This window comes from Gadus macrocephalus, chromosome 1 (assembly GCF_031168955.1).
Source record: "Gadus macrocephalus chromosome 1, ASM3116895v1".
Taxonomy (NCBI): Eukaryota; Metazoa; Chordata; class Actinopteri; order Gadiformes; family Gadidae; genus Gadus; species Gadus macrocephalus.
This window is the reverse complement of record NC_082382.1, coordinates 13,008,151-13,026,515: the sequence shown is the minus strand read 5'-3', so window position 1 is coordinate 13,026,515 and position 18,365 is coordinate 13,008,151. Positions and strand designations below refer to the sequence as shown.

Sequence of the window (18,365 nt, the reverse complement as noted above, 5' to 3'; positions counted from 1 at the left end):
TTATTAGTCAATCTTTGGCCCCGGCGTCTCTGGCTTGGTCCGTCTTTTACCACGGCCACCTTCCATCCCGAAAACCTTTTGGATGGATTTTAGCAGTCAGACGGACTTGCTATCTCTGGCTTTGAGCGAATCAGCGTTAATAAACAGTAAAACACTATATTGTACTTGATGCAGATCATCTTTGCTGACGAGTGCACCGAGGCGGAGGGCCGGCACTGGCACATGAAGCACTTCTGCTGCTTCGAGTGTGAGACGGTGCTGGGGGGTCAGCGCTACATCATGAAGGACGGCCGCCCGCACTGCTGCAACTGCTTCGAGTCCCTCTACGCCGAGTACTGCGACGCCTGCGGCGAGCACATAGGTGACCACACTTCTGCCTATGCCGTGTTTGCCAACCGTTGTTGGCCCAGACAGAACCCCCAAAGGGGGAAGAAACTCCATCCAACCACAATATGTTTACAAAAGTGTCAGCTCTGTGGCTTCACCGCACATGATTTTAACCCCAATGATCTTATGTTCGTTGCATTCATTTGATTGATTGTGGCTGTTGCAGGCCTTTAATAACCCTGTCCAATCAAGTCCAGCGACTTCCACAAGGCTAGGCCGACATATTACTGAAGCGAGCTACTAGTCACGTATTTTGGGGGAGTAGATTAGGAGGGAGGCCTCGAGGGGAGGGGTGGGACTTTCCTGGGTGGATACTTTCCAAATCTAGCCTACCATTGCTTGTTTTTCCATATTGTCTACCTTTACTTTAAATGCAATCAAACAATATCCATAGCTTATAAGTCAGCATTCTCCCACGGCCTCATCGCCTTATCAGGCAACCCCAAGGTTGTCAACCACTGCCCTAGACATAATTAAGATCCTCTGAACTGCTGATACGGTACAAGGATGCAGAAATGCTCGTGAGGAATGTCAGAAAACAAGGAAGGATACGGCGTGTGCTCACTGTGAAGGAAAGCTCCAGGGAGGACGTTAGGGAACACATTTAACAATGGGTAACATATGCACCCCCGGCCCTGTGCGCGACACAGCTGCAGAGAGGCGTAGTCTGCGCAGTGAGAGGTGGATGCTTATTATCCTCTCTGGCTCCAGCAACAGTGGAGGGTTCTGCTTGTTTCAGATGATGCCATGTTGCATCCAGATGGAAGGAAGGAAAGATGATTAGTTCCCCTAGCTCTGGATCGCGTCCAATGAAATGTGTTGTGTTATTTTACCAACCGCATAATCAGGCATTTGAGTGTAACCGAACAAATATTATTTTCCCTCGGGGACATAAACCCAGGTAGCGCCAGAGCTCATTTATTCATGATATATTTGTATTTATTTATGTCACAAGAATAACCACTCACACATATTTCCGATTAGTTTCATCTACAGACTAAATACACACCATCAAAGGTACGGTTCCAGTCTTGCCTCAGATCGATGAAACCATGTATATACAACATTATTCAGTATTTAATATTTCAGATTTAATCAACCCTTCACCATGTCAAATAAAACAAAATCGGGATCTCATTGACCATATCATCTCATATTTTCCATTCATAGATCTGGATCTAAGTTGTGTTTTACGGCTTGACTTTCAGGGATTGACCAAGGTCAGATGACCTATGATGGACAGCACTGGCACGCGACAGAGGAGTGCTTCTGCTGCGCCCGCTGTAAGCGCTCCCTGCTGGGCCGCCCCTTCCTCCCCAAGCAGGGCCAGATCTTCTGCTCACGCTCCTGTAGTGCCGGACAGGTAACCAATCATGCACATTGAAAAAATTGCAATGAATGCGTAGCACACCAGGAATTACTCTCGACCATTCACGTTTTTTCCACATTGTTGAACCAATGTCCCTAACACAGTGCTTCCTTGCGTGTGAACCAATCAGGAACCGAACGAATCAGACTCTTCGGACTCTGCCTTCCAGAGCGCCCGGTCCCGGGAGTCCCGCCACAGCACCAATGTTGGGAAAAAGGAACGTCGGAATGCGAGCCAGGAACGACGGAACGCTGAGGCCCGGCAGCCGGCCCCCACGCCCATGCCCGACCGCATGTCTGCTGAGATAGACCCCCTCTCCGTCCAGATGGACCGCCTGAGCGTGTCCTCCGGCCCGACGCCCAGCAGGACCCCTTGCCGAACCCCGAGCCGCACTCCCAGCCGCGCCCCCAGCCTCAACCAGGTGTGGATGAGCAGGGATGAGGCGTACCCTTCTGCTGCCTATGAGAGCGCCAAGCGGGAACCCTCTCCCACTCCCACACCCATACAGATGCTGGGCCAATGTAATCCCAGACAGGGTTACAACCCCAACTCAAACCCTCACCCACCCACCCAGAGCCCCGTCAACCCAGGGAAGAGGCCTGATTCCTGGGGGAAGGAACAAGGCAACACCAAGAGAACCCCTATGGCCGCCCTGAGAGGCCAATCCTTCAACGAAAACTGGATCCATCACAGCCAGGACGAGTTCCGGCCCACCAAGCTCCGCACCCAGATGAGCTTCAACGAGGTGTCCAGCCAGGGCCAGGGCATCTCAGACAAGAGGAGCATCAGCCTGCATGGCTTCCAGAGGGCGAACCGGCCCCCACTGATTCGGAGGAACCCCATCAATGGCATGAGTTTCCAAGAAACCCTTACTCCTCTTGAACAGACTCCTCGCGGATCCATGGATTCCCTGATCACATCCAACGCCGCAGGTGAAGTATCATTTTATGTAAAGGACATAATAGACAGGAATCATGCATGTAATGACGCACATCTTCGGATGCAATATTTGACGCAGAAGTGTTTTCTTCACAGGTAACTCTCTGGACGGGGTCAGTAAGCGGCAGGAGCATCTGTCCAGATTCTCTATGCCTGATCTGAGTAAGGACTCGGGCGTGAATGTGTCTGAGAAGAGCCACATGGGCACCCTCAGCTCCTCCATGCAGTTCCACAGCACAGAGTCCCTCTCCTCCTCCCGTCTGTATGGGAACATGGACGCTGCACTGAGGGTGGGCTACCCCCTGCAGTACTGGGACCCCTCCCGGCCCCTGGCCTTCAACGCCAACGGTCACGCCGGTCTGATGGGCAGCAGCGGAAACATACGCATGTCATCCATGAGCGAGAGAACCCCTCGCCGGCACCCTAACGGGCAGGAACCCGTATCCCAGCAACAGCAACCGCAACCGAGGAGCCGCAAGCACCGCCGCGGTAACCACGGTAACAGCCAGCACCGCAGCGGACGGCACCACAAGCGCTCCCGCCGCTCCCGCTCTGACAACGCCCTGCACCTGGTGGCCGACCGGCCCGCCCACGTGGCGGAGCCGCCGCACCGCCGCGTGCAGGAGGACTACGACCGCTTCCCCAGCGGCCACGCCGCCAGGGAGCTGCTGCTGGGCCTGGCGCCGGGCGCCTACAGGCAGCAGCAGCAGCACCGGCCCTGCCCCCGCACCACCTCGGACCTCACCCTGCAGAACGCGGGCTGGCAGCCGCAGGGCCCGGGCCCGGGCCAGGGCGGGCCGCTCTGGGCCGAGGGCTACCGAGAGGGGGCGGACCCCTGGTGCTCGAGCTGCTCCTCCAGCTCCGAGTCGGAGGAGGACGACGCCTACTTCCAGGGGGAGGCCATCCCGCGGCCCGTGCAGCTGCGCTACATCAACAACGAGGAGCTCCGGCACCGCTACAGCCCTTCCGGGATGCCGGGCCACCACGCGCCCCTGCATGGACCCCTCCACGGGCAGATGCACACCCGCCAAAGGAGAAAGAGCAAGAACTGTGCCATCTCCTAGATGTGAGGGAGAGGATGCGGGGACTGGAGAGCGGGAGAGAGAAGGATGTGTGGGAGGGAGCAGGGAGTGGGATGTGTAAGAGAGATGGTGGACAGGGACTGCGTGTACAGTAAAATGGAGAGAAACTGAGGGTGGAGCGGATGATGAAGAAAGGAAATGGCAGATTCCTGCCGTTTGTGATCTAACACAACTCTTGTTTGTGTACACCTACAAAGTATGACGTTATCGCGAGAAGAGGGGTTACACAGCAGACTCAAATCAAGGGACAGCTAAATAAGGATCTGTTTGATCGGTAATCGTGCATATAGTCTGGTCTGGTCTCAAATAACTGGCTAATGTGTGTGCGTGTGTCTGTGCGTGTGTGTGCGAGAGAGAGTTTATACCCTTTGCACCAGAGAGTCCTTTCAACATGTCAAAAGGGGAGTTTTTTGTATCACTGTAGAACCTGGGCTGTGTTGGCCAGCCTCTGCTCACAGGCCAGTGCTCTGAACACATTGGCGTAAACCTACCGAGAGGAGAACACATCGAGAGATATCGTGTTGGAATAGTGAAAGCTGTGCGATATGAATGGAGAAAACTGTGGGGTAGGTACTGAGCTGCGACTTAGTTTGCCCCAGTGGAATCCAAAAGCTGCTGGAAAAGTGTTGGCTCGCAGACCAAGTTATCACCTTATGTAAATAGTCTGTTACACCATGTGCTCTACATAGACTGCTCTCCATGCTTTACCAATGGCAGGTCGCTAGATAGGCCTCAACTCCTTGTTCTATCAGGCAAAGTAACGTCAGGTACGGTCCTGTCTTCTTTTCTTCAACATACTTCTTTTTTTAATACTTATTATTTTTAGTTGGATAAATAAAGGACAAATTAATAGTGACAATAAATTATCGATACCTGTTTAATGTATATAAAGTAAACAAAAATAGAAATAAAAATGTCTTTAAAGTATTGGATGTGGTAATGTAAATGTTATGTACATATTGTCTTACATATTTATATAAATATATTTTGTAACTTAAGAATCCTTATTTGTATAAGACAGGGTAGAGATAGGAGGATTTGCATGTACCTTTTAATGTTGTCGTCCTATATGGAAATAAAGTGTATTACAATGAATAACCAGAAGGGTGCCAGTTAATGTCCAAGCTTACTGGTATGTGGTTGTTGAAAACAGCGGTTGGTAAAGTGATCGAAAGACCCTTTTCAATGTCAGGTGTCTACCCTCTCTTCATCAACTTCCTGCTCAACTCAACCCACATGAAAATAAAATGGATCATCACATGTTGCGCAATACCATGGTTTCTAGCATAAGCATTTACCTTCTGAAATTGAATAAACCATATATGGTGAATGTGATTCACTAATACTATAAAGATATACAAAATGCCATTTTTGGTGCATCTTCTTTATAAAACACAGAGACACAACTAAGATCTGGACATTTGAACTGGGCTTTACAAAAACACACACACACACACACACACACACACACACACACACACACACACACACACACACACACACACACAGACTAACAATAAAAATAAAACCGAGGGGCATATGTGTTTATGTGTGTGTGTGTGTTTGCATCTCTTGGGAGGCTGCACTCAGGTCATACTGGGTTATAAACTGGTCCATGGCTGCAGCACAGCGCAGGCCTATCTCCTTGAGATTTTCCTGCACAGCGAAGCGGATGGGAGGCACTAACGAGGGGTCCTTGGAGACCAGCTTCTTCACCACCCGGCTGAACGTGCCACAGTCCCGTTGATAAACCTGGAAAAAACACATTGACACGCACACACAAACACACCGTCTCGTTGGCCTTCTTTTGTTTTGCTCGGAGGCGGGCCTTTGAACTGCACAGCACTAAGGCTTGAGATAGCCCGGATAGATTAGCATCCATTTCATCTTTCCTCACAGCGTCGGTTCATCACACAGGGACGATGTGCGTGATCATTTGCCGGTTTCTTTTTTTAGGCTTGCGTGTGCACGCGTGCCCACTCGCGTGCACCGTGCACCTTGCACATGCCAGGCTGTGTGAGGCGACCTGTATCCAGTCTGCTTTCTGAAAGAGCCCACTTTCTGCTGTAACCATGGAGATAGGAAAATAAGAGACCTTCTCTTAATTTGAAGTGGATTGAGAGAAACACTCGCTCACACACTACGCACCGGGCCTCATGTGATGTGCCGTCACCTGGAAGCTTGCTTTTCAAGCACGTGTGTGAGATCCCCCACGCCACTATTTGGTCGTGGTTTTTCAACTACATCCGTGCTGTTGACAATTTTTATTTGGATGTTTATCAATGTGTCTTCTACTTAACCTACTTTTCATTTAACTTCAATTTTAACCCATTTAAAATATGGACTCTGGTGTGAATAAAAGCCGTTCTCGTACTGCTCTGAAGCATCAGTAGTAGACCTGTTAAATCAACCTGTTATGTCCACATCAACCCCTGAATAAACTGGTGTGACAGTCCTGGTCCATAACCTTTGTGTCAAACATGTTAGGTTTAAGTTTTATTTTCCGTTAAACATTTTGTTCAGTTTTTTCTTCATCCTTCTTAGTTCAGATAAATTCATTGAAAACAATTGTCTTCTGGCTAGTGTAGTAAAAGTAAAGCAGTAAACAGATTAATTCAGACTGATCAAGAAGATAATAGGCATGTGGACTCTGGTATAGCAGACAGCACCCCACTAGTAAGAAAACTACTATTCCAGGCCGATATGTATTATTTATTCCACAGAACTAGTGTGTGTGTGTGTGTGTGTGTGTGTGTGTGTGTGTGTGTGTGTGTGTGTGTGTGTGTGTGTGTGTGTGTGTGTGTGTGTGTGTGTGTGTGTGTGTGTGTGCGTGTGTGTGTGTGTGTGTGTGCGTGTGTGTGTGTGTGTGTGTGTGTGTGTGTGTGTGTGTGTTGTGTTGTACCTTCTCTATTTCTTTCCTCTTTTCTTCGATGGCTCTGCTCTTTGCCATGGCCGGGCTTACAAGTGATGGGTGCCCCACTGGTCTTATTTTTTCAGTCTGACTTTGGTCTTGTGTTAACTGCTAAATTAAAATGAAATATAAGCAAATAGACTGAAGCAACACAACGATAATGACAAAGAGTGCTAATGTTACAATAGAATGACATTAGCAGAAGATGGTAGAATGATCTCATCAAATGTAATAGTGAGCCTGTGGCAATACTGAGAAGATTCTATAGTGTGCTGTCTTAAGGGTAATTTATAGTCATTATAGTTATAACAATAACTTTATTTATATAGCACCTCTATAAAACTGCCTTTACACTGTGTTTGTATGGTAAAACAAGCGGATAAGTCAACAAACAAAGTGTAATTTTTCTTGAAGGATACTAAAAATGTCCAAAAACATTCAAACAACATCTTATCAGTAAACTAGACTAAATATGAATAAATAATACAATAATAATTAAGTATCAAATATCATAAAAATGCATGTATGGCAGCAAAAAGGACAACACCACAGTATGTTGTGTTTTCAGAAGGGATTTCAATCACATTGCCTTATGGTTGCTGGCACTGTGTTCCAAAGCTTGGGAGCCATAACGGCAAACGCCCGCTCATCTTTTGGTTTTTGCCTAAATTGTGGAACAGTTTGCTCCCCCTGAGGACCTAAAGGCTATATCCTGGCTCACAGGGATCAAACCGGTCAAAACTGTAGCTTGGGGACATACCTCATGAGGTTTAAAAGTAATTAGTAGAATTCTTAAATTAATTCTGTACTTAATGGGGAGCCAAGGGAGGGCAGAAAAGAATGGGGTAATGTGCTGTCCTCTATTGCAGTTGCTGCATTCTGGACTAACTGAATGGGGGAGAGGGCCTTTTGGCTGAAGCCAGCAAGACACAAGTTGAAGTAGTCTGGTTGAGAAAAGACAAAGGCACGCCTCAGCTTCTTCAACATCAGTGTGAAGGAAGAAGAGGTTAGCTTTGGAGATGGTTCTTATCTGTAGAAAACATGACTAGACTCCTTTTTAGAGATGTGGCTTGAACGTTAGGTCTGGGTCAAAAGTCAAAGCAAGGTTTCATACAGTCTGGATAATTATTGGCCGACAGATAGCCAAGGCTAGGGCCATTCATATTAACCACCGGCTTTCAAATGGAGCTGGAGGAAATGTTGTCACTTTTAGCATTGAATGTCATTATTGCAGTCTGCTAGGACAGCTAGGCAATTAGGTTCACAAGGTCTCAATGGGAGGTATAACTGCGTGTCAGCTGCTTAGCAGTAAAAAGCGACATTGTGTTTCTGAATGATGTGTCCAAGAGGCAGCATGTAGATAGAGAATAATGGTGGAGCCAAAATAGAACCTTGTGGCCCAACACACATAAAAAGGGTTGCGGAGGACGAGGCCTTCCAAAGCAATGCTCAGTATGCTCTATCTGACAGGTAGGCCTTTATTATGTCATGATAATGATGTTTATTTTTCATTTTGACCAAGCATTTTGCCCTTTCAGTAAACTAAAAAAAATAAACATTCCAAATCGTATACAGTACACAGACTGTTGAAAACCCATACGGTACCAGAATGCTTAAAGCCTGAAGGTTTTCTGAAACAGCATAACACTGTTATGTAAAAATGTGCATGGTTACACATAGATCCACTCCTGGCCTATGCTCATTTTCATGTGACTCCGAGGTCTGAGGGTAAACTGCTGATCCTGCATGATTCAATGCCTTTATCAAACTACAAAGGTGCATGGAACAGCCCTGAAACACCTGTGTCTTCCAATGTATTAGACAACTCACACCCTAATCAATTTCCTTTCTTAAACCTGCAATCAATGATCGCTTCAAGGCCTCTCCCTTTATCCTCCCACTATTCTACTCTGATGTCGAGTAAAAATAACGTTGATGAATAGCTGTATAGTCAACGAATGGGGTTATGGGGGAGAGCTTAAAGAAGGTGAAACATGATTAATTACAAAAATCATCTAAATGGTAATTTTAAAGGTAATCTTGTTTTGTATTGTGTGTACGACACGGTACACACTGTGTCTCTCCAATCGGTTCCACTCTCATTACCACAAAGAGCAATTAAAGACCCAAGCGTCAGATGTTGTACTCACTGCTTTATCTTTCTTATTGCTGGGAAAGGTCCGAGAAGTTAAAGATCCTGAGGTGGCTGGGGAAAAAGAACTGTTTCATTATCCCAGCAACATGATTCGAATTGACAACAGCAAGGCGGAAGCTGAACAATCACAATTTTATTTGACCGGATCGATTTTGTCTCGTGTTGCTCGACTATCTATAACTGTGTCTTAAGGCCACCATTAGGATGTTACTGCACCTCATCTAACTGAATGTCATCGACCTCTGGCTTAAAGGGATGGTTATTGTTTGCATCCAGCAGGTGCTCAAATCAATGTTTCTTTGAGCAGAATGCGTTAGGTGTATTTGAGAAATCTGCCTCGCAACATTGGACTGCAGTGTTCCGATGTGAAGCAAAGGCTTTGTTATGGCTCATTTATACCATTGGCTGCCTTCCCTCTCTCACTCTCTCACACAGGTATAGTCAGTCACACACAAACACACACACACACACACACACACACACACACACACACACACACACACACACACACACACACACACACACACACACACACACACACACACACACACACACACACACAAACAAAAATGCACACACAAACCATGGATGAGTCACCATCATCGCACCATCTCTCAGGCACACAGAGAAACCTGTTCCACACACACACGCACACACACACACACACACACACACACACACACACACACACACACACACACACACACACACACACACACACACACACACATACACCTCCACAGTGCTGCAGTATGCGCAGAAATACAGTGGAGTGTGAGGGAAGAAGAAAAAGCATGCCAATACTTGAATCTCCGCTCCTGCAATAAGGATGGGCAGCCGGTCTTTGGCCAAGAATCAATAAACAATTAATATATGCAACGTTGTTCTGATAACAAAGCTAAAAGAAGGGTGGTTTCCTCTTGTCTGCATCACTTCTTTGTAGCAATAATTCATCTCTAATCATCAGCAAATACCTTCTTCTTCTGAAGGGAGTTCACATGATACAGCTACCATATGAATAATCTGGCGTTCGTTTCACAATATAGAGTTAGGGCTGTTATAGGCATGATGAGTATTGTGTCATGTGCCACAACCAATACAGAAATGACTGAAACCATTGCCCAATCCACAAACGGTCAGGAATTATCCAAATGAGGTAACATTGACGTGATATAATTTGAAAACATTTGGTACCCAATGATAGTCCACACTGCCACTCGGTGGTGGTAGGGTGTACATGCATGTGGTTTGCAATTCTTGTGGCTGTTTAAATATGTAACCAATCTTACCAGGTTTTTCAAAAGCCGGTGAACTGACTCGATGTATGGGGTTCTTTGTCACGTCCTTTTCTTCCGCGATCTGTTTGAGTATCTTCATCTTTTCCACCTGCTTCCATTCAGCAAGGCTAATTTGCTTTTTTGTCCCGGTTCTCTGACGAGATTTTGAGCCGAAGGGGAGTGTCCCCCGGGCTCCTAAATTGGAAGGAGTCTTCCAAAAAGAATGCTCAGTCCTTAAAAAAAGACATAGAAAAAAGGGTCAGAGAAAATGAACCATAGGAACCACCCTACTTGGCTCCTTTCTCCAAATCATCACCCGTCCCCCAGCATATAACAACAAGCCTAGCACTCCACAAGTCTAACATTAATAGGAGTTCCCGTAGCCTGCCTATCGTCCCCAAGTGGCTAAAACTTGCGTTCGGTGTAAAACGAGGACTAGGTATCCTGTTCGCCTTTGAAAAAATGGAAGATCAGGAGCACTGATTTGGAATGTGGTCCCATATGTCGTCATAAGGGGCCAAGCTACCTCCCCTTCCTCTGCCTTGCCCGCCCAGGGAATTTGACCCACCAATGAGACAATGAGCTACGACCGCCACATGTGTGTGTGTGTGTTTGTGTGTGTGTGTGATTACACACACTGTAACGCAAGTGTTGTTATTTGGATAACCGTTCTGCTGTTGGTGTTATGGCGCAATACACGTCGGTTCTTTGACGTCTCTGGTATTTCCACAACGAGAATGTAGTTGGGGTTATCTCAGCCATGGTTGAGAAGGAATTGGGGGAAAGGAACTTTGGCTTCGACTCCCTGAAGTACATGAACTGCGACATGGAGGAGACCCCCGCTGCCCCCCAGCGCGAGGCACCACCGCCCGGCAGCGGGCAGCGGGCAGCGGGCGGTTCAGTCTACTGACTACTTCAGATTGATGTGGACGTGGAAAAACCAGAGACGTCGGAGAACCCCACGCAGTCGTTTGAGATTCATAATATCATCTGGAGGTGCACACAGCTTTTGGCCGTGATAACATATATTATATGATATAGATATCTTTTTATTATATGATATTATTTAGATATAGAGCTCCAGGACTGTAACGCAAGTGTTGTACACTTCTTTGTTATTTGGATAACCGTTCTGCTGTTGGTGTATTGGTGCATGGTTGAGAAGGAATTCGGGGAAAGGAACTTTGGCTTTGACTCCCTGAAGTACATGAACCACGACGTGGAGGAGAAAGGGATTGTTGCCCTCGATTGTCTCCCGCTTGAGCCCCGCTTCCCGCTGCCCGCTGCTGAGGGACCACCGCCTCGGCGTTGCCCGCTGCAGGAGGGGGTGGTGCCTAAGCGCTGCCCGCTGCCCGATGCCAGCTGCCGAGGCAGTGGTCCCTCAGCAGCGAGGCTCCGGCGGGAGACAATCGTGGTCAACAATCGTGGGCAACAATCCCTTTCTGCTCCATGTCGTGGTTCAGTCTACTTCAGATTGATGTGGACGTGGAAGAACCAGTGACGTCGGAGAACCCGACGCAGTAATTTGAGATTCATAATTTCATCTGTAGGCACACACAGCTTTTGGCCATGATAATAAGGAAAGAGTGTTTAGATGCATTAAATGTGGCAATGTGGTGGCAGCATTGAGGGGGGTGAATCCGGGACGCTGGTTTCATTGTTAAGCCTTCAGGAGGTGTCGTGGGCCTAACTTAACGAAACATCTGTGAAAGAGGGTGCCCACATGATAACCCCAATGATATTCTGCTTACTGCTGTATTTACTGCTGTTAGTTGGGCTAGTTGTCTCGTGTTTTTCACCTTTGGTTGGTAACTCAGTAGCCAGTGTGCTTATAAGGTTAGTTTGGACAGGGGCTTCTGAATATGTGTTTTCCTTGGATTTTGGCACAAGGGATTTTAACATCTGATCCTGTGTATTTATTAATGAAATATTATATGATATAGATATCTATGTATAATATGATATTATTAAGATATAGAGCTCCAGGAATCCCGCCGGAGCACCTGGAGTGTTCTAGAATATTTACAGAACACGGCCAAAGGCCGTGACTGTGCGCCTCGCCATTGCGATACATCCATTGTAAAAAAGAGCGCATGGTACCGTGGCCGCAAGCTGCTCAGGGCAACACCCCACCCTCCTCCTTGACCCGCCTCACTCCTCATTTGCTCAATGTGCGACTGGCTCGTAGTAGCTGTAATTGTGCACCACGGCTGGATTTCAGGAATGTCTTCAAATACTGTGTTAGGGGCCCAGGCAATAATATCTATATTAAAGCATCCATAAAGTAGCATGCAATGGGACCTTTAAACTTACCTTCGCCTGAATGGACTTTGAGCACTCGAATTGTACCCCCTTGTCATCCTTGCCATCCTTGCACTGTGTGTGGTGGTCGGACTGGACCTGGTCACGGGTCGCTTCAGATCCTTTAACAACAGGTGACAGAAGTGTCCAGAGTGAAGAAAGCGTATACTGAGATAGATTCCATTGGGAGCAAGGGTCAATTTAGCAAAGCTTATCCAGCAAGTAAACAAGAAGTATTAATTCTATCCAAAGATGTCTCAGTATTTGCCTTGCCACAACACTGGGAGTAAAAAGATAACGAATAACTGACGTTGAATATATTAGTGTCGGTTATCCTCGATCCTGGCATGAGCAGATATCTTAAACCACAATTCGCACACACACACACACACGCACACGCACACGCACACGCACACGCACACAGACACGAAAGTAGACACTTTCAAACAGGGACAATGGTTGAGGGTTACGAACTGATTGTTTTTGTCCCCTATAAAGCCACCAATGCCTAGTGATAAGGATTTCAACACTCAATGACAAAATTTTAGCAGGTAATCAATAAAAAGCAAAGGCTACTTTCTTCTGCAGCGTCTCATGTCTTCTTCCGTGTTCCATTTCAGTTTCGATTCCTTGCTTCCTGACTGCGCAGGCGCGCAAACGACAACAAAGTCGTGTGTGTGTGTGTGTGTGTGTGTGTGTGTGTGTGTGTGTGTGTGTGTGTGTGTGTGTGTGTGTGTGTGTGTGTGTGTGTGTGTGTGTGTGTGTGTGTGTGTGTGTGTGTGTGTGTGTGTGTGTGTGTGTGTGTGTGTGCGTGTGTGCGTGTGTGTGTGTGTGTGTGTTGATGATTATAAACCCGTCTCCTTCCCAGGCGGACCGTAACGCCTGGGAAGGGGCCCTACATGAGCGTTATTGTTTGTGCGAAACTGGGCGGGACTTTCAGGTGTGTGTTGTGGTTTAGTGGCGAGAGGTACGAGGGATATCACAGTTTCCGTTACATATTGTGGATATTCCTTTGTTAATTTGCTCATAAAACGTCATATTTACTCTATTTGTTGTTGTTGTTTTTTTGTTGTTGTCATGTTCTTATTCTTCTCGCTCCGGGAAATGTTAACGGGTGTACACAGGCTGTTTACTTTACACCCGTTATTACAGACCGAAGTTAGAGACCGGATATTGCGTTGTGGTAGACCGGGATAACGCTACAATTCATGATGCTCCCTGAGCCTGATATAAATGGCATCGTTGGTCCAGCACAGTACATAGTCCTCAATTTAACTGACAGAAAAGGGAAGATTAAGTTCACCAGAAGGTCAACATGCTTACAATCAAACAGGGAAGATGCACAGCAAACCTGTGCGCCTGAACCGTATTCCATAATATAAAAAGTAACAGAAACAGGTCAGTGTGTGTGTGTGTGTGTGTGTGTGTGTGTGTGTGTGTGTGTGTGTGTGTGTGTGTGTGTGTGTGTGTGTGTGTGTGTGTGTGTGTGTGTGTGTGTGTGTGTGTGTGTGTGTGTGTGTGTGAATTTTAATTTCCATGTTTTCAAATGTACTGACTATGTTAACAATAGTTTATTTTATAATATGGATTCTAATTCAGAAGAGGCATCAGATACTTATATAATAAGCTAGATATACACCTGAACACCTGTAAAGGTTATACTACTATAACCTACTTCAGAACTTTCTCCACCCCTTTCTCTGTCTCCACCCTCCACCCATCCCCCTTTTTTTGCATGAAGGAAGAGAGAGGGAGGGAGACAGAGAGAACGAGAATTTCCCTGTGAAGGAAGTATTATTGGAACCAGACACTGTTGAGATACCATGGAAAGGTGTAGTCCTATTTATTTCCCATATGGCCTCAGAGATAGCTAAAACAACAACCAAGCCTCCAATCTGAAGGTAACAACAGCTTGCAACAGACTTATATATCAAGCTACTATTGTTTGTTTTTTAGAACCTGTTTGGGCAGTTTCTGTACAGTTTCTAACTCCCAACACGAGTGCCGTGTTGGGAGTTAGAAGGCTATTGAATAATGTATATATTTGTATGCATGTATTTATCTGTTGTCGTTTCATGCTAACTCATTTTCAAGTTAATTTCCATTTTTTTTTTTTTATATGTTTTATGATTATTATTATTATTATTAAAGTTCCATACCGGGGGAGGGAACATATCTGCTACCTGAAGACTTTTTCAGTTTTTCAGTCGCTCCATCTAACAATGGTTTTACAATGACAAAAAACACTTTTGGTTAGAACTGGTATATTTCATTTGACCTTTATTTATCCAGGTTGAATATATTGAGATTAAAAATCTCCTTTTCAAGGGCGACCTGAGGCCAAGAGGGCAGCACAGCAGAGGGTAAAATACGACACAACACGGCTAGGACCACGCGAATTACAGTTTGAGAAAAGTGCAGAGAAACATCCTCTCTCTTTCTAAACTTCAGTCCTATATAAAGTTGGAGGTCCTTTCAGAGAGACATGAGGTAAGACCTGACAATTCATTTGTCAAATGACTAGATTATTTCGTTTCCTTGTGTTTAACAACACTGTAATACTGCATTTATGTATTTCACAGAATTCGAACTTTCTCAAAAGCGCACATTAGACAGGAATTCCAGCTACGATGTCAATCACTCTCTGTCAACGACAACATGGGCTTTAAGCAGGAGTTTGAGGTACTGCTGTACAGTAAAACCACCAGGAAAAATGTGAAAAAAACTGAAAGTCTGGGTAATAATTGTATCCTTCGCCTCATTTCCATGAAGGAGCTAAATGATGTTGGCAAAGAACTGCCCACTAGGGCAGGGGAACTGGAGGTTAATAAGGAGAAGAACCGCTACCCCCACATCCTGCCATGTAAGTACCAAGTGTGTGTGTTGGGGGGGGCATTCAACCATTGCGTGATGAATTGCTATTGAAACGCTCGCCATCTCGGTCCTGTCCCTGGGTTAACAGATGACCACTGTCGGGTGAGGCTATCCCTGCAGGACGCCCAGCCCAATGGTGACTATATCAACGCAAACTTTGTGCCTGTAAGAAAATCCTCCAATGACGTTCAATCGAATGGTGGCTTCTCGTTGCCACCCCTCGCCGTGCAGTATGACCCCTTCCACTGCATCCAGGCGATCACATGGGACTAATATGAACTTGTTGTCTGGCTTCATGTGTTTCTTCATGGAGCTCCTGTGAGCCATTTTGTTTAGGGTTCCTGTTGAACCATCGTCAACTGTGTGCAGGGCGGCAGCTCGGAGAGAGACTTCATCTGCACCCAGGGCCCTTTACGCAGCACCATGACTGACTTCTGGAGGATGGTCTGGGAGCAGAACGTCAGTATAATTGTTATGGTGACCGCCCTGCGGCACAAGGACGTGGTGAGAAAACAACACTGCACTCCCTCTGGACTGAGTGGGATAGCTCTGTTTATTAAGAATCCGGGGCCTGAGCTTTTTTCTACGCTTTCCCTGTTTCTCTTTCCCTGGGGTTTCTTCTTCCCATTGGAACCTCCTTTACGTCTCTAATTTCACTGAGGCTTCTTCCCACCCTGCTCCTTATTGATATATTACCGTGATAAAGCTCTGACTGACACGCTAAAAGGTTTTCTTTACTTCTCTAGGTGCTATGTGATCAATACTGGTCTAAGGCCAGAGGAACCGTTTATCATGGGCCTTTCCAAGTCAACACGGTGTCCTGCAACCAGGGTCCACATGTTTCCATCACCACCATTAATCTGAAGCAGGTAACATAATATGGCACATTTATCATCTTCTATCTATCCGAGCAACCGTTGTTCATACCGACACGAAATATCGATCAAAACATTTGGGCATGATATAGTGGGTCAGTTTCCAAGCTGAAAGATTCCAATGTCCGTGAGCAAGATGCCTTTGGATAAAAAATGAATCCCCCGGATGGATGTTATCGGGACATTACCCCTGCCTGCTCACTTACGACAAGTCGTTACGGATGAAAGCATCTGTTAAATAGTACAAATATAAACAAGGTTGATTAATAAATGTTACATTTTGCTGCATGATGGATTATATTGCCAATAATGTGTCTGGACTTGTCATGTAGTGTAGCAAATGAACCATTAATATTTACAAAAAATGTTTTTCAGAGAGGATATCCAACAGAAAAAGTAGTTACACACTACTACTACCCTTCCTGGCCCGACCGGGGGGTTCCTAGAGACACCTCAGCCCTCTGTGGTCTAGCTGAGCATGTGCGGCAGCATATAGAAGCAACGCCGCGGCTGGGGCCTGCCATAGTGCATTGCAGGTACGACCATCCAGACAGGGCTCCCAAAACCTTTTTGGCCCGTGACCCCACCCCTACTTGAACATTTGTACGCAAAAAGTTTTTGTCGATTTTTTTTTTTTTTACCCAATCAACATCTGCCTGATATATCTGTCCCGGTGATCTTCATCCCACTGCTCTACTATACACTAATGAGATTAGTAGTAGTGTGGTCCTGGCTATGAATCATTAGGCACTCAGTTTGTATAATGTATAAACGTTTGACGATAACGTTTAAAACCAGGAGCCATCCAAAAGTGAATTCATATTTAACATATGGCAGCAGGCGAGGTATCATAAAAGTCATTATCAGCCCATCTAAAATATAAAATGTATGAAAATGAATGACCAATACAGCATCAGACAATACCAAAGTGATGGGACTTAGAATAGGTGGACGTATCACTTCATTCACCCAAGTCCGTCTGTTAACCAAAGAAGGCTTAATTTCTTTAAGTTCACAATTATTTGGACACACTTCAGCGCTGGCGTTGGCAGATCGGGGGCCTTTGTAACGCTGCTGTGGCTGATGCAGCTGTGTGAGCGAGGCGTGCGTCCGGACATCCGGGCGGCTGTGGAGGACCTGCGGATGCACCGGCTGTGGACGGTCCAGAACGTGGTTGGTATGCTTTGATCAACTGCTAGGATGTGATTATCAGTAAGGTGTCAGTATGTGGCTATTAACAAAACAGGGGGGAAACAAACTGCTTAGAAAACAATTAAAAAACAGTCACATGTGGCATGTTGTGAGTCCTTTCTATTGAGGCTGTGAAAGTATGTGTGAACTGCAAAGCGAAGCTTTCCTTTGTCACCCGTTTATTTTGAAGGAGCAGTATGCACTGGTTCATCAATGTCTGCTCAACTGGCTGAGCAGAGGCACAGTGGCAAATCTTGACAGGTGAGGATAAAAAAAAAAAAGCTTCCCTCTGAAACCTCCGTACACATTCCAGCGATGCGTCGTCATCCAACCAAATGACAAGAGCAATTAAACACAATTTCATACGTCACAAAAGTGTTTGAACCCAGTGTGTCACGCATCTCTCCCCATTACCCCAGCGGTCCACAGAGTAAAGGAGTGCCATTCAACAGCGGCCGGAGTCAGGTCCGCATCCGGGGCTCATCGGGTCAGGGAAACAGAGCGAGGAGGAGCCATCAGCATCAACCACCAAGAGCTCAGCCAGACCAAACACTGAGCAACGTTCAACAGCTGCTGGACCCCAGGAACCTACTGAGGAGAATACTGCCCGCTTCTCTTCAGCTTCCACAAACGTCGTCGGAACCCAAACCAACAAAACAGAACTTTGAAAATGTTCCCTTCAAGCCTTAGTCGAAAGACACATTTCAGATTGGTACCTAAATAAAACCTTTCTAGTTTTTCTTTACTGAGCGAATGTCATTTGAGAGGATGTTCCATATGGGCCAGATCGGAGTCCTAAGGGCGAGAGTCAGCTAATAACCAGAGCTACAGCATTGTGTATGGAGGTAGAACCTGTTCATCCTGTCAAACTGGTTTCTGATGTGTGGATATACGACCAGAACTGTGGGAAAGCTGACTGCTATACTATTCTAAAACATACATTTTTATAATCTTTCTACTTTGCCAGATATAAACGTGATTATAATTTTTTTTTTTTTTAAATC

At 46.1% G+C, this 18,365-nt stretch overlaps 3 protein-coding genes across 7 annotated transcripts in view; 2 read left to right on the top strand and 1 right to left on the bottom strand.

The window, feature by feature from the left end:
- The window catches only part of LOC132452180 (prickle-like protein 2), a 29,067-nt gene extending 23,786 nt beyond the window's left edge, over positions 1 to 5,281 (top strand). For all 3 annotated transcript variants that reach the window (XM_060044743.1, XM_060044676.1, XM_060044807.1), the window contains 4 exons: positions 175 to 361; positions 1,596 to 1,750; positions 1,887 to 2,688; positions 2,792 to 5,281. In XM_060044743.1, the coding sequence (XP_059900726.1) occupies positions 175 to 361; positions 1,596 to 1,750; positions 1,887 to 2,688; positions 2,792 to 3,759 (2,112 nt within the window). In that variant the 3' untranslated portion in view covers positions 3,760 to 5,281. The remainder of the gene's footprint in view (positions 1 to 174; positions 362 to 1,595; positions 1,751 to 1,886; positions 2,689 to 2,791) is intronic.
- LOC132453276 (periphilin-1) lies at positions 5,143 to 13,152 on the bottom strand. Of its 2 annotated transcripts, none has more exons than XM_060046067.1 (6): positions 12,998 to 13,152; positions 12,434 to 12,543; positions 10,133 to 10,353; positions 8,839 to 8,894; positions 6,680 to 6,799; positions 5,143 to 5,529 (listed from the first exon to the last, which is right to left on the bottom strand). In XM_060046067.1, exons 1-6 carry the CDS (start codon positions 13,034 to 13,036, stop codon positions 5,323 to 5,325), a joined length of 753 nt encoding a protein of 250 aa, XP_059902050.1. In that variant the 5' UTR covers positions 13,037 to 13,152; the 3' UTR covers positions 5,143 to 5,322. The 2 variants fall into 2 exon arrangements, with proteins under 2 accessions (XP_059902050.1, XP_059902060.1); XM_060046077.1 differs by having other exon boundaries at positions 6,680 to 6,796.
- Positions 13,153 to 14,140: 988 nt separating this feature from the next.
- On the top strand, positions 14,141 to 18,349 carry LOC132453106 (receptor-type tyrosine-protein phosphatase V-like). Of its 2 annotated transcripts, none has more exons than XM_060046048.1 (11): positions 14,141 to 14,322; positions 14,750 to 14,911; positions 15,004 to 15,103; positions 15,194 to 15,284; positions 15,384 to 15,460; positions 15,665 to 15,799; positions 16,042 to 16,164; positions 16,546 to 16,706; positions 17,208 to 17,343; positions 17,552 to 17,622; positions 17,781 to 18,349. In XM_060046048.1, the coding sequence occupies exons 2-11, from the start codon at positions 14,907 to 14,909 to the stop codon at positions 18,049 to 18,051; spliced, it is 1,170 nt and encodes a 389-aa protein (XP_059902031.1). In that variant the 5' UTR covers positions 14,141 to 14,322; positions 14,750 to 14,906; the 3' UTR covers positions 18,052 to 18,349. The 2 variants fall into 2 exon arrangements, with proteins under 2 accessions (XP_059902031.1, XP_059902029.1); XM_060046046.1 differs by having other exon boundaries at positions 14,714 to 14,911.
- Positions 18,350 to 18,365: the final 16 nt, after the last annotated feature.

Bases quoted from the DNA above. Each gene is read 5' to 3' on its own strand.
- LOC132453276 (XM_060046067.1), bottom strand. From the start codon at position 13,036: ATGGAACACGGAAGAAGACATGAGACGCTGCAGAAGAAA. The intron at 12,544-12,997 runs GTAGCCTTTGCT...CTGTTGTTAAAG, and splicing joins ATGAGACGCTGCAGAAGAAA to GATCTGAAGCGACCCGTGAC. The intron at 5,530-6,679 runs GTACAACACAAC...TGTTTTTTCCAG, and splicing joins AGAGGAAAGAAATAGAGAAG to GTTTATCAACGGGACTGTGG.
- LOC132453106 (XM_060046048.1), top strand. The intron at 16,165-16,545 runs GTAACATAATAT...AATGTTTTTCAG, and splicing joins CCACCATTAATCTGAAGCAG to AGAGGATATCCAACAGAAAA. The intron at 17,623-17,780 runs GTGAGGATAAAA...CCATTACCCCAG, and splicing joins ACAGTGGCAAATCTTGACAG to CGGTCCACAGAGTAAAGGAG.